The sequence below is a fragment of the Guyanagaster necrorhizus genome (genome assembly GCF_019112545.1).
Source record: "Guyanagaster necrorhizus MCA 3950 unplaced genomic scaffold BT62scaffold_23, whole genome shotgun sequence".
NCBI classification, from domain to species: Eukaryota; Fungi; Basidiomycota; class Agaricomycetes; order Agaricales; family Physalacriaceae; genus Guyanagaster; species Guyanagaster necrorhizus.
Window position 1 is genome coordinate 460,825 of NW_025064902.1, and position 24,254 is coordinate 485,078.

The window sequence follows — 24,254 nt, forward strand, 5'->3', positions numbered from 1 at the left end:
TTGATGATTTGTGAGCATTGATATCATGTCTTCTCATCATTCTACATAAACTTTCCAGTACAGATTAAAGGAGATCTCTTAATAGTGCTTTAATATCCTTTAGAATACCACACTTTCATCTCATAGTATGCTCATGAATCACTTCTTATGCACCACATTCTATTTCAATACCTAAGTTAATGTTGACATGCAAAGGCTCCAATTGTAAGAGATATAGACCTCATATGCATATCTCTGTTTACCAACATCCTTCTATGCCTATTGATCTTTTGTAGTGATCACTTAGCATCTTAATCACTTACTATCACCTATGTCTACCTTACTTCTTTGTATCTCTGACTCTTTACTTTCAGTACTTCCTGTTGGCATATGTAGCTTTTGGGTCAAGGAACCCCATAAGGTATCATATTCTTTACTCTGAGGCATACTTTTCCAGATAACAAACAAACACCTGAGGTCCTGGGGGTGTACAGCACCACAATGATGTTGCCACTAATTGACTTTAACTTATGATGGTTTGAGTGGCATGATGAATAATACCCTTGAAGTTCTACAGCACCAGATGGAGAACTCAAAGAATATATATATTATGCTCACTACAGCACTTCTTCATCAAACATACTGAAGTGAGAGGAACACACTATATGATTTCATTCCAAGAAGGATGCCAGACCAGCTTTCTCACAGTAGAAATCAATGTTGCTTATTCAGGACATCTCTGCCACTCCTGCTGAAAGAAAATGACATGTCAGCTGCCAGCAAACCAACCAAATGTATTAGTCTTACTCTAAAATATTAGTGATAAAGTTTCTCCCTCATAGCTCTTATAAAGCAGCCAGATGAAGAGCCTGCACTTGTGGTCACTTCAGCAAGATCTTCTTGCTCTCTATTATAAGGTACCACAGAGGTGTATGCTCATGTCAATATAAAGCCAAGGCAATGACCATCTTCAGATTTAGGGTATCAAATGCCTGATTAAGCTCAAGCTCTTTAAGCCTGAGAAGGATTAATGGTGAGGTGCTAAGGGCTGATAAGAGCAGTGAAATGTCTCCATCAAAGAATGCAGTGTTCAGTTCTCATAGCATTGGTAGACTTGAGAACATGTCAACAAGAGACATAGAGAATGATTGGAAGAGAAAACACAAGGTTTCAAGAGAACAGCCTGACTGACTGACAAATGCTGTGAAGTTGTTGGCATTGTTCTTGCTGACAATATTATTGATACAGAGATTGGTGAGAGTGAAGAGCATCAAACAAGAAAAGGATGATATATCTGGGGCCTCAAATGTGGCCAAGGATGCATGGACAAGAGGATAGGAATGGGCCACAGAGGTCATGTGCCATTTGTCATAAATTTGGAATTCAAGAGTTTGGAGCTGCAGGGATTCACAAAGAATAATGAACTGCTCTTTGACAATGAGACCAGAGGTGGTAAATGTGGTAATCTGTGACCAAGGTAGGTCATTTGTTACCAACAAGTCCATATGGATGTCATTCAACATGGGTGCCCTATCAAAGAACCCAGCAGGTAGGGCTTGCCAGAAAGGCATATCAAAGACCAAGCAAAACAACTCAAGAATGGGATAATTGGCTGGAGCAACCATGGAAAAGAATTCTAGAGCTGACATGCTGAAAAAGCCTTTGAGGATGATGCTGACAGTCTTCCAGTGGTGACACTCATTGCTGAGAGTCAGATACACCTCCTTCATCTGATCAGGATCCATGTAAAAAGAGATGAGATGAATGGTGAGGGGTGTCATTCCAGAATGAGCTAAAGCAGCTTTTAATATTGGGATAGTGTCCATATCATATTCATCAACTGTAATAGAGAACCAGAGGGAAGGGAGGAATAGGATGAGTGTTTGCAAACATGACCTAGGATCTAAGGGAGTTGTGTGATGCTAGTGAGACAGTTTGGGTGATCCATTGATATGCAGGCTACATGTCCAGCCCTATAATTTGCAAATTCTGCATAACACACTAGAATATGCTAGTAACTGAGGATCATTAGCCAGTAGAGGACTATGGCTGAGGCTCTGAGCTGATAGTCATGCTAGTCACCAATACTAAGTCCAAAAGAGACTTTGGAAAATAACATGGCCTAAGGATAAAAGTCCTAAGTCAGATTTAAACTTAGAAAAGTTCAGCACCACACCTTGGAAAATACTAAGTCCAAGTTGGACTTAGAAATGGTACCTCAAATAGAGCCAATTCTACATGCCACTAAGACAAGTATATTCTAAGACAGTGTAGAGGATTCACCTGCTCTAGACCATTTCTTTGACCATTTCCTTTGTTACTTACTCTGCTTTTACTTTTCTTTGTCTGTACAGTGTTTACTTGTCACCATTAGTTAGCCTTCCCCTTTCTTTCAATATTTTACATTGTCTTATTACATGCCACTCCACAAATAGTATAAGTACATAGCTACTTAGTACCAATAGAACCCATCTCCCCCCATCTTCTCTGGTGTCCATCCATATCTTAAAGTGTAATAGCCAAGCCTTTACCTACAACAGCTAGAGGTATAATACCATAGCCAGTTATGGAGTATTGAGTAAAGATAGCATCATCCAGGAGCAGTAAGAAGAGAGACCCAATGATCTGTGGCTAACACTCTGAGTTTGACTCAAATGCCTAAGTCTGAATTTTCTAGATATCAGGTGACCTAAGAGACTTAGAATTGAGAGGAATAGAGTAGATAGGACCGGTTGACCGGGCCTGACCAGGTCTGATCGATTGAGCTACTAAGAATAACTCAGAGGATTAAAACTCTGAGTAGACAGAAAGGAGTTAGGTATCCACAGGCACTGTAGGCTTAAAATAAAGCTGTGCAGTGGCCAGGCAGGTCGGGGAAAGCATAGGGGAGTCCAAGAGCACTGCCATTCTGGAATAATGGTGTGATTCCGCTTTAAACAGGAGAAATATTATTTTGAATGCTTTATTTATAGATTCTATATCTGTTATTGGTGTATAAAAGAAGGGAATGGGAGGGAAATAGCAAGCAAGCAACCCACCCCCACATTCAGGCCTTCTAGCCCACTGTAGCTAGTCTCTGGGACAACAGATTTTGAGTTCTGCTTCGACTTAGTGATTTATTTAAGTTGCTTTGTCACTTAGAGAGGATTGGATTGGAATAATAACTGTATTTTGGGTTTTGGATTAATTTAGGTTCCAAACTATAAGGGTTTCAGCATCAGAGTACAAGTTCTTTGGTTTTGAGGACCGCTAGCCAGCCAAGAGTGCAGCTAGTCAAGCCTAAATGCTTGGTAGACTTAGTATTTGAGTTTTGGAGTTCATTGGGTTTTGTAATATTCTGAGTTGATTTGGAGCGCAATTGTGCATTGATTCTAAGTCCTAATTATACTTAAACATTGCTATAAACTACTCTCATGAGTATTGCATCTTTGAAAGCAAGATAGAGTTGAATAACTGTCTTTATTAACTGTTTCTTTGATTTTACTTAAGACTGCAAGAGTGCTTTTATTGTACTCGAAACAACCAACCTCAACTGTATTTGGTGATTGTGTATTGAGTGGTTAGATGTTGGTGTTTGAGAGTTTATTCCTCATTCACCTCTCTTAGTCACTTAGCCATTACCAAGCACATCAACAATGTAAATGCTGAAAGATTCCATTCAAGTTACTGGATGAAGATCCAGATGACAGATGGGATGAAGAGATGGAGGATGGTGAGACTCTTCTTGTCATGGATATTCAGAATGCCCTTCACATAAGGGCTATACATCATGCCAATGATCTAGCCACTAAGGCAGCAGCAGAAAAAGAGGAGAAGATGTTCAAAGAAATAGTGCCCAAATGGGCCTGAGACTACAAAGACCTCTTTGAAAAGGAGAGTTTTGATGAACTCCTGGAGCTCAAGCCTTGGGACCATGCCATTGAGTTAATTCCCAATGCCAATGCCAATCTTGACTGCAAGACATACCCCCTCAGAAATTATGAGCAACAAGAACTTGACAAGTTCCTGGACAAAAACTTGTCCAGCAGGAGGATCAGGCTGTCAAAATCACCTATGGCCTCATCATTCTTTTTTGTCAAAAAGAAGGATGGTAAACTCTGACCTGTCCAGGACTATCAGAAGTTCAATAAAATGATGATCAAGAACTGATACCCCTCCCATTGATCTCAGAACTGATGGATAAACTGTGAGAGGCTAAATATTACACCAAACTAGACATGCAATGGGGATATAATAATGTCCACATCAAGGAAGGTGATGAATAGAAGGCCACCTTCAGAATGAATTGAGAGTTGTTTGAGCCTACCATCATGTTCTTCAGACTCACAAACTCACCTGCCACTTTTCAATGGATGATGAACAACATCTTCAAAGAACTCATTGCCACTAGAAAGGTGACAATCTACTTTGACAATATCCTCATCATGTTGAAAACAAAGAAGGAGCACAGAAAGCTAGTGCAACAGATCCTAGCCCTAATGAGAAAACACAAATTGTTCCTCAAGTGGAGAAATGTGACTTTGAGGTACAGGAGACAGAGTATCTGGGTGTTATCATCAGCAAAGAAAGCATCTGCATGAACCATATCAAAGTGGCTGGAGTGGTTGAGTGGCCAGAACTAACAAAGAAAAAGAAATTACAATCCTTTCTAGGATTTATCAATTTCCACCAATGGTTCATATGAGACTACAGCAAAATTGTCCAACCAATGACATAACTAACTGGCAATGCCCTCTGGACATGGGGACCATCATAACAGGCTGCATTCAACAACCTAAAATGCTGACTCACAGAGGATGTAGTGTTAGCCATCTCAAGCCAAGATAATCAATTCCAGCTAAAAGCTGACTTGAGCAAGAGAGTGATAGAAGCTGTCCTATCCCAGGAACAAGATGAGAAGTGGCAACCAGTCACCTTCTTCTCTAAAGCTCTAACTATGACTGAGAGGAATTACAAGATCTATGACAAGGAGTTACTCACAATAATGCATGCTCTAGAAGAATGGTGACACTACCTCATCAGTGCCACCAAAGTTTTTGAGATTTGGACAGACCATCAGAATCTCAGGTATTTCTGACAACTGCAGAAACTAAATTAATAGCAAGCCCATTGGGTAACAGAGTTGAGCCAATACTCCTATACCTTACACTACAAGGCAGAGACAGCAAACAAGAAAGCTGACCTTCTTAGCCAATGGGTAAATCACAACCAAGGAGGGCATGACAACAAGAGAGTCACCTTATTAAAACTAGAACATTTTAGGGTGATGAATATGCCAATGGAGAAGGAGATCCATGAATGGATCAAAAGCAGCACCAGAGACACAGGCAAATGGTACCAACATATGGCCCTATCCCTGAATCATGAAAGGGGGATGATGAAAGAAGGAGGACTAATTTGTTATGATGGATGAATCTATATTCCTCAGGACCAAAGCCTGCAGAGTGAGATCATCACCACATGTCATGACCATGCAACCAAGGGACACTCAGAAATTGCTAAGACTAAAAAACTAGTCCTATGTGAGTATTATTGGCTGAAGATGGGACAAGACATTGAATGCTATATCAAAGGATGTGAGATCTGTCAATGAGGAAAGTCCTCAACCCAAGTGCATCCAGTGCCACTCCATCCAAATAAGATACCACAAATGCCCTGGATGCATATCTTCATAGATATGATCATCAGGCTACTAGACTGTAATGGCTATGATGCAATTATTGTCATCATCAACAGGTTCTCTAAAGTGATCATCCTGATCACTTGTTCAATGGAACTCCTGAGGGCTGGGCCAAAATCCTATGATACAAAGTCTATGTCAAACATGAGATGCCCCAAGTAGTCATTTCTGACAGAGAACCACAGTTCATCTCCAAATTCATGGATGACCTATACCATCTACTTAACATCCATCAAAATGCATTGACCACATACCATCCACAAACTGATGGGCAGACTGAAAGGGCTAATCAAGAGATAGAAAAATATCTCCACCTCTTCATCAACTATTAACAGGATGACTGGATCAAATGGCTAGCTCTCACCACCTTTCAACATAACAACTGCATTCACTCTGCTACTAGAAAATCACCATTCTTCATCAACCATGAATGGCACCCCAATGTTGCCCATACAACACATACCCACATTACTACTCTCACATCTGCAGACTTTGCCACTATGATGGCAAAAATCCATGATGAGACATGCACCACCCTTAAGAAGGCCATGTCTAATATGAAAACACAATATGACAAACATTGCTAGATGGCACATAAGTACCACATACATGATAAAGTCTGGCTGGATACAACTAATCTCCATCTACCATGACCAAAATGGAAGCTATCAGACAAATGCACCAGTCTCTTCCAGGTACTCACCAAAGTTGGTGCAGCAGCTTACTGACTCCAACTTCCCACCTATTAGAAGATACATGATGTCTTTAATGAATCTTTATTAACACCATATATCATGCCAGCATTCTCCAATCAAGAACAGCCTCCTCCACCACCTCCTGACTTGATCAATGACAAAGAAAACTATGAAATTGATCAGATTCTAAACTATAAATTATGCAAGGTAAAGGCATGAGGGGGGGGGAATGATCACAATGGTAGATTACCTGGTTAATGTTAGAAACATGCCAATCAAGTGAGTTTGAGTGTACACACAGAGACCAGCAGAGTGCATGAGTGTCAATGAAGCTATTGACAGTGTCACCCTTGAGTCAGAGCCCAAGGATTTGGATAGACAGAATGGAGTTCTGTCAGGAAAGTAAAGAGAAGTATCCTTTGGAGTGGAATCTGATGGATGAGGAAGAAGTTGAAGTGAGTATGAAGTGTAGATAGCAATGCAAGTTGATATTTGAACTGAGTAGTTACAATGGTTATACATGGCTTTATATACTAATGGTAGCTAATTCTGAGTTGGGTTCCATTGGGTTCTGATGTCAATATTTGCTACCAAGTTTGGGGTCTAGATATTACAATGTGAAATACAGATGTGAAATGATAATGGTGAAAATAAAATTAATAGGTAATAGGAAGCAGGCAGAGTCTAGTGGGATTTGGCAATTGAATCTGTGGTTGGTTGAAGTGACACAGAGGCTGGCAGCATATGTGTAACAGTTAGCTGAAAGAGCTATGGCTCTGAATCAAACTAGTGGGTCAACAAAAAACAAATGGATGCAGCAGATGCTATATGTGAATATGAATTATCTCTAAATTAAGCCATCAGGATGATGGGCTTAAGGAGGGGGTAATGTTACAATTTTTCCTTATTTTAATTCCTTTTCTCAAACTTAACCCCTATTTATACTTAGTCAGGGCATCTAGACCAGTGTCTGAGACTATGGGACTGGCTTAGTCATCACAACAAAGCCCAGTCAGTCATTGTCTTTCAATACAACAGTATTGCCCAACAACACACAAGGACACTATTATAGATAGTAATGATGCTCAAGGACAATGAGTATAATAGCCAGCATGAACAAAACAAGTAGAAATATTTATAGTAGCACAATAGACATATATAAGTAGGACAACTCTCACTGGTATACTCCAGCTTTGAGCTAAAGTTTATTCACATACCATTCTACTCTTAAGCCAATCTTAAAAGCCTTGTCACATTATAATCTACATTCACAATAGTGAACTCTGACATTCCACTCAAAGTGCAAAGTGACATCAGTTTATCACATGTTTAAGATCATGTGCAGCTTGAGTCTAACAACCAAGAATGACCACCTTCACTGCTATCAGATCTGATCGACAACAAAGAACACTATGAGATTGATCAAATCTTAAATCACTCTCTCTAAAAAGTACATGCATGTGGGAGGGGAATGATGACTACAGTTGACTACTTGGTTAGCTGCAAGGGTTATGACTCAGAGTCTAACCAATGGATTAACAAAAAATAGATGAATGCTGTGGATGCTATTTATAAATATAAATTATCCCTTAATTAAGCCATTAGGATGATAGTCTTAAAGAGGAGGTAATGTTATGATTTTTTTATTTCTTCTTTGACTTAACCCCTATTTATGCTTAGTCAGAGCACCTATATCAGTGCTTAGAATTATGAGATCAGCTTAGTCATTACAACAAACTGAGTCTATCATTGTTCTTCAACAACACACAACAGTCTTTTGTAGATAGTAACAATGCTCAAAGACAAAGAACACAATGACTTGAACAGATACAATAAGTAGTAGTATTAATATCTCAATGAACAATCAGTATATAAATAGAATAGCTCTTGCTGTATATTTTCAGCTTTAAGCTAAAGTTTATTCTATACCACTTCACTCTCAAGCTGATTTGCAAAGGCCTTGAAGCATTTGGTCAATAGATATATATAGTAAACTCTAGCATGATTATACAAATATAATACAGCACTAGTTTATCACATGTTCTGATCATATGTGACTTGGATCTAATAGGACTACCCAAGTGGTTACTGATTGTCATCTCTGACAAAGTTAGATGATAGCTAGAAGCCCTAGAAGCATCTCAATGATGGAGGCTAAAAGCCTAAAAAAGTCATCTGTGAGATCAGAAGTTGATGTGTTCAATGGTGGCATTCAGTTTTCTTCATGCATATTGTGCATAAGAAAAGAGAAGATAGAAACTTCAAGCTAATTATTAAGCCCAAGTGACACATGACCTAAACACATGATAAATAGGCACTGTATTGAGTTTGTACAGTCATGCTTAAGTTCACTTCTGTACTTATGTGATGTTATATCTCAAGGCCAATATAAGTCAGCTCAAAGTAGAATGGTGAAGAAATAAACTTTAGCTCAAAGCTGGGGATATACAGTGAGAGCTACACTACTTATATACTATTTGTCCATAAGATAAATATATTCCTACTAATTGTGTGTTTTTAGATTATGATGCTCATTGTTCTTGAGCATCACAACTATCTACAAAAGAGTATTGTCCATTGTCAAGAGGCATCATCATTGTCAGAGAACAATAGCAGACTTGGCCTATTATGGTGACTAAGCCTGTTCCATGGTTCTAAGCACTGGTCTAGGCACTCTGACTAAGCATAAATAGGGGTTAATCAAGAAAGGAAAGCAGAGAAATCATAACACATCACAGATGCCAGGTTTGAACTCAAATTCAAAAAGTCTCAGATGGATATTGTCTCACCATGTGGCAAGACAATTAGTTATAGAGATAAGATATGAAAGCTGTACAGCCTTAGCATCATTGCTTCAGAAATAACTCAGACCTATGCTATAAACCAGTCTGGTCATAGCAAAAGTGGCATAAGATATTAGATCACTTAAATATAGAATCAGTAAAGAGACTGTTTATAAAAAAAACAGTCAAAGGGATGGATGAAAATGAGTCAGCTGAGCTTCAGACAGATTGCAAAGCCTGCATAAAAGCCAAGCATCATACCAAGCTATTTCTGCATGAAGCTAAAAGAGACTACACCAAAATAGGTGAAATGACATTTTCAGATCTGTGGAGACCAGCCTGAACTCAGGGTATCCATGGCAAAAAGTATTATATAAGCTTCACAGGTGAGAAATCCCAGAGGACAATGTTGTATTTTCTGAAGTCAAAGCAAGGTATAAAAATCTAAAAAAAGATTCAGCAGTACTAAAAATACATCAAAGTCCATAAAGAAAAGAATCTGAAGTTTATAAGAATTGACAATGAAAAGAAATATGTCAATGAAGAGGTAAAAGAATACCTCCAGGATAATGAATGGCATACTGTTGGAATTGACTGCAGCATACTCCCTATATCAAAATGGAGTTGCTGAGAGAATAAATTGGACTCTTGTGGAGCATGCACATGCCATGCTGAAAGAATGTCACTTACTAAAATTTCTACAGTCTGAGGCAGTGGTATATGTTATGTACCTGAAGAACTGATCATCAACCAAAGCTATCAAAAATGATCTGACTCCAGAAGAAGTGTTTTAGGATATGAAACTGAATATTTTAGCACTTCAGGAGTTTTGAGTAAAGTGCTGAGTGTTGTAGCAAGACAACAAGAGGTCAAAACTAGACCTAAAGTCAAGAAATTTTATTTTTATAGATCTCACAGATGAATCTAGGGCCTAGAGATATTATAACTCAAATGAGACAGATTCAGACTTCAAGAAATGTTATATTCTCAAAATGCAACACTACAGAGCCTACAGATATTGACTATGTAGTTTTCACCCTTCATTGCTAAGGAGGAGTCAGAGAGCAAAGTTGAGCAGACTCTAGATAGAAATGATGATATTTCAGATGATTTCATGAATGCTAGAAATGCTGAATCAAAAGAGGAAATATCTCTTGATATACTATCAATCAAATCAAAGTTATCTATATGGTATGGAAAGATGATTAAGCCACATGACAAATCAATCCAGATTGCATCAATAACTCAACTGAGTTACTGGACACTTCATAACCTAACTACACAGGCTGTGAAAACATTGAAATGGCAGCACACCTCAGAAGAATCATCTTTGGAAGCTGAAAATATTGCAATAGACTATGCATGTGCTGGGAAAACTGCAGACAACCTCAGTGATAAGCCATTAAGTCTTGAAGAAGCCAAGACAAGGTCAGATTGGCATTATTAGAAGAAAGCAATGGATAAAGAATACAATATATTGACTTCTCTAGGCATATGGCAGCTGAAAGAATTACTCAAAGACAGATCTCTTGTGGATTGCAAGTGGACTTACAGATTGAAAAGAGATGGTGATGAGAAAATCACCAGGTATAAGGCCAAACTCATTGCAAAAGTATTTTCACAGGTATCTGGAATTGATTTCTTTGAGACACATGCATCTGTTGTCAGATTAGACACATTTCACCTACTTATGGCAATTGCTGCCTAAAGAAATCTGATCATTCATAGAATGTATGTTGTTGGAGCTTACTTAAATGGTAAACTCAATGAATCCATTTACATGGCATAGCCACCTGAATATTCAGATGAGAGTGGAAAAGTGGCACACCTCAAATTAACACTTATAGATTCAGGCAATCTGGCTGAGTCTGAAATGACAAATTAAATGCCACATTTTTGGGACTAGGATACACTATGTTGATCAGTGATCAATGTGTGTACATCAGACAAATGAGTTCTGGTCCCATAATCATAGCTGTACATGTCAATGACATGACACTGTTTGCTCTGGATGATGAAACCATGTCTAACATGAAAGAGCTTAAGAAAAAGCTAAATATCATAGATATAGAGGAGATTCAAGACATATTGGACATGAAGATAGACAGGAATTGGGACAAGAGCACTATCACCCTATCCCAGAGGGTATATATTCTAAAAGTACTTGAGTAAATGGGCATGAATGACTGTAAACCAGTCAAAATAATTATAGACCCAAATGTATAGCTAGAGAAAATTCTGACAGGAGACCCACAAGGCATTGATACAGCCATCAGGCAATATTATCATACTGATGTCAGATATCTGATGTATGCAGCCAATGGATCCCCACTTGACATCCTGACATTACACATGCTGTCACCAAATTATGCAAGTATGTGCAGAATCTGGCTGCTGAGCATGTCACAGCTTTGAAGCAAGTTTTCCACCATCTAAAGGGGACCCTAGACTTCAGTATCACATATGGAGGGACTATGGATAAACTGATACCTTATTCAGATTCAGACTGGGGAGAAGACAAAACAGATAAAAGATCAACATCTGGTTATGTCTGTACCTATGCAGGAGGAGCTGTTACTTGGAGCTCAAAGAAACAGCTCACTGTAGCCTTATCCACTATGGAAGCAGAGTGTATGGCCCTTGTGCATACAACCCAGAAAGTAATTTGGCTATGAGCACTCTTAACTGAATTAGAATTACCACCTCATGGTGCAACTACCATTTTCATCAACAATCAATCAGCAATCAAATTTGCTGAGAGCCCTATATTCCATGCATGATCAGACCATATAGACATATGGCATCACTTTGTTCATGAGCATATGGCTTCAAATAAAGTCAAAGTTCAGCACTTTGCATCAGAGGAGAACTTAGCAGATATATTCACTGAAGGCCTACCAAGACTATTACATGAGTATCTATCTGCAGGTATTCTAGGAACTCAGATTTGAGGGAGAGTGTTAGGATAGCAATCCTGAGCAAGTACTTGAAAGTACTTGAAGACACTATGTCAATCAGTTGCAGCTGACTTGGACTGTGATCAGGGCTTATATAGTAATTCATAGAAAGCTCTTGAAGTAGTACAAGATGTATTTAAGTATGATGTCTCTCTCTCAAGAGGCTAATCCAATCCTCTGTACCTTACTCTCCTCTGTACTTTCAGCAGACTTGCAGTAGAAGGCCCTCCATTCTACTGCCCATCTGGCACATATCTCACTTTTGAACTCAGCTGTGTTCACTATCCCTGCTATCTTGATGTTATCAGTGAATGCACTGCAGAGTTTGGTAGTCCGAATCATTTCTAGTTAGGTGGTCACTGACTGTATACCCATAGCACTTCTATAATTTACAGCAGCAAACAAAATGATGCCATTCTTAGGCAATCTCATGCCTCGATTACAATGCATTTGCTGAAACTACAAGTTTGTGTAAGTTCATCACCTTGTACTATTTTTGATGCTATAAAATACATATGACTACACATGATGTCATACAGTGTTTAATTATCTTCCCTGGATACCATATTCAGTTGAAATTGTCTGAATGAATGATATAAACCTTACATTGTGGTGTTAAAGTTCTTCAGTTGCCATGTTCATACCCAATCATGCCAGTTTTGAGATATCTCAGCATATAGTGTATTCCAGTTGTTGCAAATATGTAACTGATTACTGCAATTGTATTTGAAGTTCCTTTGGGTGAAGTCATCTGGTTCCAAGACAGTATATGCATGGCAAAGAATCCATTGACTAAGAAGATTGAAACAGTGCTGTGCATGCAGCAGGTCATCAAGGGACATGACCTTGGCCTTGAGACCTGCATGCATCATCTTCAGGCAATGCAACTGATGCCAAAAAGAGATGAAGAAAAGGCGGTTCTGGGAACCCAATCGAACTGTTCCATTTCCCTCAGCTTCTCCGATCCACCATTCATTGTAGCCAGCATCATCAAAGGAGTAATGGACGGTCTCTTCAATGAACATGGCAGCTAAACCAGCTTGCGAAGGAAAATAAAGTGGGATGTCATCTGAAATGAATGCTACAACCAAGTCAAGGTTCGGAAACTCAGTCTGCTAGTAAAAAAGGCATACTATGATCTCGCCGTCCATATGGGAGATGTCTTGTATCACTGTGAGGAGGATTGAAGAAGATCGAATGTCGATAGGAAGAAATATGATGAGAAACATAGCGAGGCCATGCTCGTGACAGCAATAACAGCTTGTATATATGAATACCCTTTCATTTCCATTTCAGAAACAACAGTTACTCGGGAGATGTATAAGAGAGAGAATGATTTCCATGATGGATGGAGGGGTTGGTACAGTATCCGATATCTACATAACTTTATACATGCAAGTCTTGTCAAATAAGTACTTACTGTTTTAACAGCCTGTATTGAGCAAATCGATTTGGAATCAGAAGCTGTCAATTAATAGTTTTGACTGGCGACTGGGAGTTCATCATCATCACATTGGACGGCATGGTCTACTATAGATACAACCGTGGCGTATACGAATCAGAATCATGATGGTAGGGAAGAGGGGCGGCAAGATCATTATCACCGGAGTAAGCATGTGGTCGTAGGTATTTTTCCTTCCAAACTTAAACTTAGAAGTCAGTGACAGCCCAAGGTACAAGTTGAAACGAATGATGTTCTCAATGATATCCCTCATCAACGGACACCTTAGCTTCCAAGTCTAATGGCCAATTCTGATTTGGAGATGCAGCGCGCAATCTATGTGTCAATTATTGTTGGCTCAATAGTGTTTGGTACGTGTTTCTGTCATTACTTTCCATGTGAAGATAGTGAACGATGCTGCTTACCCATGTCTCAGGAGCTCAGATCTGTCTCTATGTGCAGTCTTTCGTTTACTTGCTCAAGAACCCAGTTAAAAAGTGGAGAAATTTCTATATCCTCTTTGGCGCGATATTCGTAGTGCTTACTACCGTCGGAGGTGGAACCAACATGCAACTCGGACAACTCATATGGATTCAGCATCCTGATTATCCAGGTGGCGCTCCAGCATACTTCGCTGACCATTCCTCGGACTGGTACGAAATATGGGGTACTGCCTCCGTGTCCTTTGCCAATATCATGGGAGACGGCCTTCTGGTGGGTTTACACATGTGCATACTTGGGAATAAATGCTTAAAATAACTCCAAACCCAGCTGTATCGTTGCTACATAATCTATAATTCCAATATCTGGATGGTAGGCTTTCCCTTTCTTGTTTTGCTGGCATCAACAGGTCCGTAAATTTGAGATCGGCAAGTCATTAGACTCATCATCGCTAACTCTGCTCTAGCTATGATCGTTATTACAATTGTCCAAAGTGCGGTCCCAGAATCGACACACTTCTTTGGTCTTCCTATTAATTTTGCTATCGCCTGGATTTGCTTGACCGTTGGGTTCAACGTCATCGTCACCGCCCTTATCTGCTATCGTCTGTTGTCCTTCCACAAAGTTTCCCGCGAAACTCTTCCCTCTGAGCTGACCAACACTTACACCAGCATCTCTGCCATGATGCTAGAGTCTGCAGCTCCTTTCACGATATCTGGTATCGTGTATGTTATTGCCTTTGCTGTAAAACGCCCCTCTCAGCAAGTATTCGCCGGAATTTCGGGTCATGGTGGTAAGTCAACGTATCGCAATAGATATTTCTATCTATTGACAGTCTACAGGCACTTCCTCCCCAGCTCATTATTACTCGCATAGCAATGGGTATGACATGGAACAAAGACATGGTAGATAGGTTCTCCGACTCTTTCAGAGTTAATACCTCTGGAACCTTTTCGTCTGCTGTGGCATCGAACGAAGGAAGAGCTCAAATTGTCGTGGTGCTGACAACCAAGGAGTCCGGTGACAATATGGTTTGAATGGCATCGCGTGTCGCCAACTGAATCTTCTTTCATTGATCCACTATTACGTTCTGCTTTTGATGTTTTGTATCCCGTTCCTACGATTTATGCTCTTCTGTTGCGTTAAGTACACTATTATTTTCCATGACAATCTTACATTTTGTTCATCAAGTGACACCGTGGGGATAAACAAAGGTCGTGGCTGGGTAACTTGTACTTATTGCTCGTTCTTCAGTTAAGTCAATGTTTATGGATAGATTATTTACAACATCAAAAAATTATGATTAGACCCTGCGTTAAGGAATCTTCTTCAATGCAAAAAGTGGCTGGCTCTCCCCCTTTACAGAGCTCGGAAGAACAGTCCTACCCTTAAATTTAAATCCGAAACTCTCATAGATGCCGACCTAGATTTATTTTTCACAAATTCCCAGGCGGTTCCGTGCACAGAATGTCACTTACGTTGAGATCGCTGTCTGCACCCACTATCATGATAGCCTTATCTTGGATTGCCTAAGGGGCATTCTAAGCCTGGAGAACGGAAAATAGCTATGATATTCAAGACTCACCTGTTGGGTCATTTCTTTGAACATGGCGGTCGCGATTCCATGGCGCGCTGATATGGCGGATTTACCGCCAACAGTGGTGTCATCCATCCATCAAGATCTGCCTTAAAATGTGCGTCAAATTTCTTAGAGATCCAGACGGAGCTGCACAGACGGTTTCCCCAAGAGCGTTATCCACGAATTCCTTGATCTGCGGCCCATACTAATAGGAAACCTATCTTGAGTGAATGCCAAAGATTACCTGGTTCAAAAATGTACAATATTCTGCCACCAATATTTTGTTTCTTCCGTAAGGCGAGCATAGGCATAGTTGAATCCTAAGGCTCGTTGTTCCTCTCTAAGAATGCAATGTGAAACCGTGAGCAAATGACCATCTATGACATATTTGGTCCAAGAGAAACTGACGTTGCCCAAAGAAATGTCCCCGGACCGAAGCCTCCAAGAACTCCAAGGATCTTACCATCCAAAACAGCGAGCCATACCTTGCCTTCGCGTAGCAGTGCCCGGGTTACGACTCTTAAAAAAGGATCGTACAGAGCCTTGTTTCCGCCAGTCATTGCACAGATAGTGGGGTCTGAAAGGAAGGTCATATATAAAGATGATGCGCCTTTTATTTGAGCTCATAACTTACTGGTGTCATAGGCTTGAACAGCAATCGCGACGATCTCATCGAGCTGAATACCTGAAATAAGAGATTTAATCTCAGTAATATAATTCAATTATAAGAACAGACTGGTCAGAAAAGTAGGGGAAACAATTTGGAAGTTAAAGAAGGACATTCTGGTGACGGTATCTAAATCCGAGAGAACCAGAAATGTTCTTCTAAGATGACTACGTGGCTCCTTGATACCCAGCCGCTACTCATGTGTCTCGGGCATAGAATCTCTGGTTATCATGATCGAATGATCGGTAATGGAAGTGGCTGAGACCCCAGAAGTTTTGCCGAGGAATCATCATGATGGTGATATCAAGACGGCCCGATATCAAGGGTAAGTATCGAAACTTATCGGACCAGGCGTCAGGAATAAGTACTGTACCATTACTAGCGCATGAATAATTCTCGGTCTGCCATCCATGATAACGTTTGAGTAGCCCTGATCTGATCATGATGTAGGCCGGGTTGTAATACTTATGCCGCCGTTGTTAAGTCCTGTCAATGTATTCTAGTTTATGTTTGTAAGTGACAACCGATAACAGCCGACTCAGACAGTATATAGGCTCGTATCTTCGAAGTTCCAAGCAGCACAATCTACCACCCTTCCCGCATACCACCAACGTCAGTGAAAAATGAATGCGGTTATTCCCATCCTCTTAATTCAGATGACTTTTGTGGTGACATTCCTGCCTACGTCGTCACTCTGCGCTCCAAGTCGATCCAAGCCTGACGCAGTAGTAGGTGGTGAGTACTTGAGTTCACGAATTGTATCCAGCTTGATAAATCAAGATCGTAGTAGCACGGAGTGTGCTTCCAGAGCCAACGGTACCCAGGATACTGTACAAGCCTTCGGATGAAGTCGACGAAGCTTAAGACTAGAGATATTTGTGGTACGGAATAGTTCCTACTATGCCTCAGTCTCTGGAGCTGAGGGTCCTGGGATTTTTCGTTTTAGGATTTGGTTATCGGCTTTCGATGTAAATTTTATAAATTTATATGGTCCTTGAGTACTTGAGTAACTGTCATGATGAATCTTAGCATTATGTATAAATTTCAGAGGCTCGTGCTTTGTTATATTGACGAAGTAGAACTAGAGTCAAAATCTAACGCGAGACAATGATTCTTGTCCTGACGCCGCCGATTCTCTTCAAAGTCGCGCTGGTTATGCTCTGCCTCTCGATAAACAACCTTCCAGTCATTACATACATAAGCGTCCGGATGGACTTCCACATTACGACCCGTCGCTGGCTCAAGCGAGGTGTTAGAATGGCAGGTTACCATTTGTCGTAAGTAATCCAGACAGTGGGCGACAAGTTCACTGTCGGAAAGGGGATATGAGTGATAATGCTTTTGGGAAGAATGTTGAGGCATTGCAGCTGGTGGAACATTCCCAGCGTAAAAGGACGCTGTCGGTCACCTAGATAAAGAAGCCCGTCGTCCGGGACGAGACTGGCCCATTCCGCATCTGCATCTGCCCCTTTAATTTTGAATCGCTCAGAAGAACCTTCGATAGCAAGCAAGATGGTGTCTGGTTTGGGAATAGGCCATTCATAATGGAAGTCGTCATCTCGTAAGCTGCAGAAAATCAATACGTAAACGGGCTCATACTTATGATTCACAGCACGAGATGAAATTCCTTACTGTAGTCAACCGGGGTTTCATAGGGCACAAGTCCACACGATGAACTTCACCGCAAGATTGGCAATGGTGGGCAGGAGGACATAATACATAGCGGTACGCATGGTCAAGGACGGTCGGCAACAGGTGCACCGCTTAAGAAGAGAAACTTTGAACGCGTTTCACCTCGAATGGGAGGACAGTTGTGGATATTTGATAAATCTCATCAAAGGGTCATTCCACGAAAGGAATGCTTTACCTGGGCTCAGAGACCACCGGCATCACTTCTGGCAAAAACGTTAGAACGATTCCTATCGCACTATAGTTACGGTAATATCCCATTCGAATATAGGCAGGTGACAATTGTGATACTGATGGACCGCAACATAGTTCAACTGGAGAATTGCGCGGACATTCGGAGGGCGTGGTATCAAATGCACTCCTGCCATCGAATGGAAATACGGTACAGGATATGGCATTGGACAAGAGACCAAATGTTGCAGCTCCATGAAATTATACAAGAAAACCGGAAGTGATTACTGCAGCTGCCAGTTGATGAAGACGAAGAACGATAGATAAGGTTTATCGCGCCCCGCGCTCCAATGGTGCCGTGAGCCCCCTTCTATTCACAGAGTGGACGGCTTTAGTACCACAGCTATGAGCATAGGTGAGTGGGGGTATGGTATCCTTCATAACATCCACTGTTAGAAAACAGCAGGATTTCATGAACTGAAACACGGACCCCGTACTTATCTCCTTTCACAGCATCTCATTGCCGTAACTACCTCGTTCTAATGTTACAGATGGAGGGATTTAGCTCCAGCGCGCACAGCAGAGCGCCGTTCTCGGGGGACATGGGAGTATAGATGAGTAATGGGTTCATATTAATAGTCTACCTCACATCCTTTGCCGTTGAGATTTTGTTCTTCTTTATTGTTTCATCAAATGCCATGGGAATGAAGAAGATGCCATCTGGATGGCGAAGTCATATAATACCTAATATATGCTTTTTCGCATCCGCCGCTAGCTTCATTTTCGGCGGAATTGGTGGATAGAAAACGTGACGAAGTGGTCGGTGTCTTGCAAAGGTATTGTAGGCCTCCAGGACGCCATTGGGACTGTACCGAGTACCGAATGGCTGGGAACTCTGGTCAGAACAAGAGCGGCATTGTCGAAGAAAGACTTACCTTCTCTGGCCAATGCGTTGACCATACAAATGGACACATACGGAACAGTAAGAGCGATAGCTTAAGAGAAAACATCATTGGTATGTTGGGTATGGAAAAGACTCAGTAGGCATTCGAATGGTACTAGAAAGATAATATGGCCTGCTTCATATGGATAAGAGTAACAGAAATTATGAGATTGTAGATGCATGCCTCACACACCTAGCAAGGAAATAGGACTATAAATCTGTAGATGGATGACATCAAAGTGTATAACATGACATGTAGGCCAATGAAATGAGAGAGAAACCGGAGGGCTGAGAATAGTGGTGTGTTGGACAGCCTGATGGTATCAAGCAACAGATTAAATATCTTGAGAGACACATATACCATTGATTAGCTCAGACTGTAATAAGGATCAGGTAATCTGGATATAAAACAGCCATCAGCACTCATAGGCAGAACAACATATTGAATATACTTGCTAGTGAGTATAACTCCAGAGAGTGACTATTGAAAAATGATGATTTGTGACTACAGCCAAATAGGTTTGCATTCACAGAATGGAGAAGTAAGCAGATGGTTTGAACTGAAGCAAAGGACATTTCGAAATCACTGAATGACAATATGGCTTGTAAGTACCAGAATATCCTGAGTCTGCAATGGTCTGCGTCAGAAGGGAAAAAAAATTGGGCTCTTTCATTTTTCTAAGTTTGTGATACCTATTCCCATCCACATAGGTTGGACAAAGGAGCTAGGAATAATTTCCAGTAGCAAGGTAAGAAATGAAAGTTTGGACCAGTGGGAGTTCTGAGAAAGAGGTGACCAGACTGAGTTTTACTGAGCCAGATAGACCCATTTTCAAATTAGGCTCAGTTTCACCATCAACACCCATTACAGGTCAATATCCATCTTTCTCTCAAAAGTTCAGTGTGACAAAAAGCATCATATCACAGGAGTACATGTACAGCAATCCATATTTGCCTCCAACCTTGAGGGGCTGAGTTCTTTCAATGAAGTGGGCAGAATTTTGATTCCAAGATCATCTTGAAAGATTGGATGCCATTGCCTCTGATATCATAGCAAATCAAAAAATCGAAATTTCATTGTAAGTTATTCAGATTTTGTCTTCATCTTTCTATGCTTCTCAAAATTTGTCAGTTTAAAAGCCATAAAAGCTGACCTAAGGCAATCAGCATGAGATTTTAACTATATCAAGGAGTGTACTGCTAAACTTGAGGATGAGCATTCTCAAAATCTTAGCTGAATATATGACAAGCATACTGAAGAATATTTTGATGATGCATTGGGATGATACTACTCTTTTGATGAGACACAAGTTAACCTTCTCAGCTGTGAAAATAGCCTGCAAGAATCAGCTGTTGCTGAGCAAATAGAGGTGAGTGATTACTTGCATGCTTCTTTAAATCTGTAAGAGGTGCTGCAGAGTGACTGGTGTGGGTCTGATCTCTAATGGTCAGCCTATTAACCCAGCCTTTCATTGAAGAAAGGCAGCCATCAAGTACTTTACTGACATTTCTGTCCATTTATTTCAGTCTCTCTCCTACAATTGTTTCATGCATAGTTACTTCATGCAACCTTGGAATGAACATATAAGATGAGAATGCAAAGCCCACCTAGTTTGTCTCAGTCTTTGGTGGATATTGCAGGGAAGATGTAATTCTGATTTATTTCCAGTGAAAGCCTTTACACTGTGGCCATCTACTGGTATGTATACCTCCAGGACCTATAGTACATTGAATGGCTCAGGCTCACACTTTGTCACTACCTGTCCCTCCAAAGCCCAAAAAACCAGCCCCACCCAGCCTGGGCATCACTACAAATCATAGATCAGATACTAAATGATGAGCACTGAGTTTCTTTGGCATATAGAATATGCTAGACCCATTTATAGTGAGTCTGCTGACATGCTCTGAACATGTCTATGCATGTAATTTTGTGAAATACAGTACTACATACTAAGTACAAAAGTACTATTAAGCATGTGAAGCAAAATAGAGCTAGAGCACAATAAAAGAAAGGCTAGCCATGATGGGCTTGGGTGACAATTGGTAGAGTACATGACTTAGCTTCAGAATAATACTGAAGGGTCACACTGTGCAGGAAGTCTCAGTACTTCACACTGAATGAACTGATAATGGCACAGAGCTTGTGCATTAAGAATAGAAATCACACAGAACTATAGATATGACCTTGCATGTGAGAGACTGTGTGCAGTACTCTTGTGCAGGACTTTGTGTAGTACTGATATATGATGCATAACCATGGGATGGATTAATTGATGTGCTCTAGGCCAGAAATGATACACATTTCAAGTAAGATAGAATATCTGGACACTTAGCTAGAGAATATAATAATTGTGGCTGACTCCAGACATGAGAGATAACCCTGGAGGCCTGAAACAGATCCTGAGAGTGGCAGAATAATCCCAAGGAGATAAGAAAGTGAAGAGACCTGTAGCTAGATCAGCTAACTGATGTCAGATTGCATAGAAACAGAAGATGCAGTCTCAACCTGGAGCAGAATATGGATGTCAGACAACAACATGCATGTGAATGACTCATGAGAGACTCCAGAATGGAGTTTCACACATTGAAATTACTATATTTGGTGTCTCTTAGTAAGTACAGTAGTAGTCTATTTAAATACCATATTGTAAGAGTAATAGACAAGTTTCTGACCCTCCACAGTTGCAGTGTATTGGAGATGAAGGCTTTGCACTCTAGCTCTGGGTTTGTGTTTGTAACTTCAGGCAAGAGAATAAACCAACTATTGAGATCCTTAAGAGAGATCTGAAAACTGTGTGAGGCATCAAAGCTTCCATGAGACTCTAGTTCAAGTTAATAAGAGGTTTTGAATTGCACTCTAGCCTGAGAATAAGAGGGCAGTGTCTGAAGGGCACTCTTTTGAGTTTTTGAGATATTTGTGATGTGAGGCACTACAAGTGGCAGAGGTTCAAACCCTTTGGATCTGTAGACAGGGTTTTATTGTGTTTTTGTGTCTCTGGATCACATAGGTTCAAATCCTGTGGGTCTATGATTGGTTTGAAAACTTGTGCACAGAGGTTTGAACTCTTTAGCACTTGTGGATGTATTTTAAAAGTGTTTCTGCCTAGAACATGAAGTTTTGAGTTGTGTACAGTGTGTTTTAGGAATTTGGAATTGATCTAAGCAGTGCTTAGGACTATTGGAGAGTTTTATGGGTGTGTTTTGAAGTATTGTATTGAGCTACAGTATCCTTGCCTTGAGGCCCAGTAATATTCATTGCCTTCTCTTGCTTTTAAATGAAAAGCTTTGAGACTTAGAGAGATCTGAGGCTGTTATACATGTGCTATTGCTATTTATGCATAGTGGATCATTGAGAAAACCATTATATTTGCTATAACTTCTCTTATCACATTATAATCCCCCAATGAACTAAGAAGTATTATATGTTTATATTGGTGTGGTTGTGATCAGTGGATAGCACTCTGCTGTATCAGTTTTCATCTCACACACATGCAAAATCTCTTCACTAGTTCTATATCTGGAAAAATATTAAGCCACTATTAAACAATTACAAATATTCAGCACTGCTTCCACTGGGATCCATTCTGATGTTCTGTTGTTGTCAGTATAGAAGGGTGGATGATAAGAATAATAAGAATAATAAGATAAGCAATGAAGATGTGGGTAAGAGGGATGAAGTGGCAAGGCTGGTAGAATATGTCTTGGCAGCGATAATCACACCAGATAGTCAGAGAGTTTGATAAGTGTATTAAACTTTAGCTCAAGACTGTGGTACATCACTTTAAGATACTGTTCTTAAATACTTGTCTGAGAACCCTTTACCCTACAGGCAATTATTGTTTCATCTCTATAGTCCTATCTTATTGTTTAAATGATAATAACTGTGTCTATCTGGTTGGATGTTATTGTCATTCTGCTATGTCATTGCTATAGTGAGGGTATTGTAGGCCACAGTGGTTGCTAGAAAAAGGGCATGGAGTAATGCCCACTATTGTGCTATTGCTAACTGTTTATTGTGTGGCATTGAGTAAGATGCAGCTTGTTGCATTGTCATGGCATTGTCATCCATAGTTTCCTCATGGTTGGGGCTATGCTATAGTTGGGCTTAGATAAGCATTGGCTTACTAAACATTGGCAGGTCATGATTTTAGGGGTAAAAGTGTGAAAATTATGACACAAAAAATACATTCAACTTGCCTTAAAACCTCCATCATCTCATATCCCTCTGTTTGTAAAACAAATTGTTATGATTTTTTCCTTATTTTATCACTTTTGTTTCTTATCTTATCAGGATACCTATCTTATCTCAAGCACTTATCCATGAGCATAGAAAATTATGTAATCACAACAGACAAGCAGTGCTATTGTCCTTGGTCATCTTATCTATGAAAAATGCCCCATTGTCTACTCCCTGACAACCAGGTAGAACCAGTAGTATAGTGCAGAATGGTACAATAGACAGTAGTTATATTTATCATGACTCAGACCATATATAAGTAGGATAGCTCTCACTATAATAGTCCAGCTTTGAGCTATAAGTTTATCTCACACTATCTCCTCTTGAGCCTAGCTTGTCTTTAGCCTTGAAGCACTTCACCTGTCAGAACATATTGAGTGGACTCTAATATGACTGTATGAACACAATACAGTGCTAGTTTATCACATGTTCAGATTACATGCCAGTTAGATCTAATAGTTAGCTTGAAGCTTCCTGCTTCTCTTTTCTTATGCATATTAGAGGTAAAGGAAACTGAATGCTATCAACTCACAACATTACCTCTGACTTTTTCAAGCTCTTGAGCACTGTTATTGGCATCCTGATTGGACTCTTTGTTATTGTATATCTTTGCCAAGGAAATCAGTTTGTTACCATCTGGGTAATCAGATATTATCATGGCCTTCAAACAATCTATTGCCAAACCTGAAATATTACACCCATCCTCCCTCTCCATGGCTTTCCTCCTGAGACTGTCTGAGCCACTGATGAGCCTGCACAAAAAACAATACCAGAAGCTGCCCCAAGGATTACAAATTTGAAAACTCTTCTGACAGAACAAGAAGAACACTGATACCACCAATAATACCACTAATGTGTTCTCTGTCATAACTCACTGTACCTCCCTCTGGTCCCAGATCATGAGAATGAGAATCTCTCCAGCAACTTCTTTAGTGTAGAACCATTCTCTGCTCCTTCTACTGCCCTCTCAGAGCACAGAATTGGAAACTATG

General features: G+C 40.2%; 6 protein-coding genes and 1 pseudogene across 7 annotated transcripts; 1 reads left to right on the forward strand and 6 right to left on the reverse strand.

The window, feature by feature from the left end:
* Positions 1 to 920: 920 nt before the first annotated feature.
* BT62DRAFT_921926 (uncharacterized protein) lies at positions 921 to 1,724 on the reverse strand (the record flags this gene model as incomplete). Its single annotated transcript, XM_043184357.1, has 2 exons — positions 921 to 1,027; positions 1,172 to 1,724. 2 exons carry the CDS (start codon positions 1,722 to 1,724, stop codon positions 921 to 923), a joined length of 660 nt encoding a protein of 219 aa, XP_043036928.1.
* Positions 1,725 to 12,732: 11,008 nt separating this feature from the next.
* On the reverse strand, positions 12,733 to 13,173 carry BT62DRAFT_903224 (uncharacterized protein; the record flags this gene model as incomplete). Its single annotated transcript, XM_043183517.1, has 1 exon — positions 12,733 to 13,173. A coding segment is annotated over one exon (441 nt), but the record flags the coding sequence as incomplete, so codon positions are not given.
* A 564-nt stretch (positions 13,174 to 13,737) lies between these two features.
* On the forward strand, positions 13,738 to 15,021 carry BT62DRAFT_935046 (uncharacterized protein). The gene is made up of 5 exons (XM_043186846.1): positions 13,738 to 13,906; positions 13,972 to 14,249; positions 14,307 to 14,385; positions 14,443 to 14,773; positions 14,812 to 15,021. Exons 1-5 carry the CDS (start codon positions 13,837 to 13,839, stop codon positions 15,011 to 15,013), a joined length of 960 nt encoding a protein of 319 aa, XP_043036930.1. The 5' UTR covers positions 13,738 to 13,836; the 3' UTR covers positions 15,014 to 15,021.
* Positions 15,022 to 15,291: 270 nt separating this feature from the next.
* BT62DRAFT_996005 (uncharacterized protein) lies at positions 15,292 to 16,339 on the reverse strand (the record flags this gene model as incomplete). The annotated part of the gene is made up of 8 exons (XM_043190557.1): positions 15,292 to 15,399; positions 15,455 to 15,505; positions 15,562 to 15,608; positions 15,709 to 15,760; positions 15,817 to 15,895; positions 15,964 to 16,132; positions 16,190 to 16,240; positions 16,292 to 16,339. Coding segments are annotated over 8 exons (605 nt in total), but the record flags the coding sequence as incomplete, so codon positions are not given.
* Positions 16,340 to 17,356: 1,017 nt separating this feature from the next.
* Positions 17,357 to 17,777, reverse strand: BT62DRAFT_1034224 (annotated as a pseudogene; the record flags this gene model as incomplete). The annotated part of the gene is made up of 1 exon: positions 17,357 to 17,777. A coding segment is annotated over one exon (290 nt), but the record flags the coding sequence as incomplete, so codon positions are not given.
* Positions 17,778 to 18,707: 930 nt separating this feature from the next.
* Positions 18,708 to 19,325, reverse strand: BT62DRAFT_935052 (uncharacterized protein; the record flags this gene model as incomplete). Its single annotated transcript, XM_043186847.1, has 3 exons — positions 19,208 to 19,325; positions 19,018 to 19,161; positions 18,708 to 18,968 (listed from the first exon to the last, which is right to left on the reverse strand). Coding segments are annotated over exons 2-3 (187 nt in total), but the record flags the coding sequence as incomplete, so codon positions are not given.
* Positions 19,128 to 19,438, reverse strand: BT62DRAFT_331522 (uncharacterized protein). Its single transcript, XM_043180529.1, has 2 exons — positions 19,219 to 19,438; positions 19,128 to 19,161 (listed from the first exon to the last, which is right to left on the reverse strand). The coding sequence occupies exon 1, from the start codon at positions 19,387 to 19,389 to the stop codon at positions 19,219 to 19,221; it is 171 nt and encodes a 56-aa protein (XP_043036933.1). The 5' UTR covers positions 19,390 to 19,438; the 3' UTR covers positions 19,128 to 19,161.
* Between the last annotated feature and the right edge of the window lie 4,816 nt (positions 19,439 to 24,254).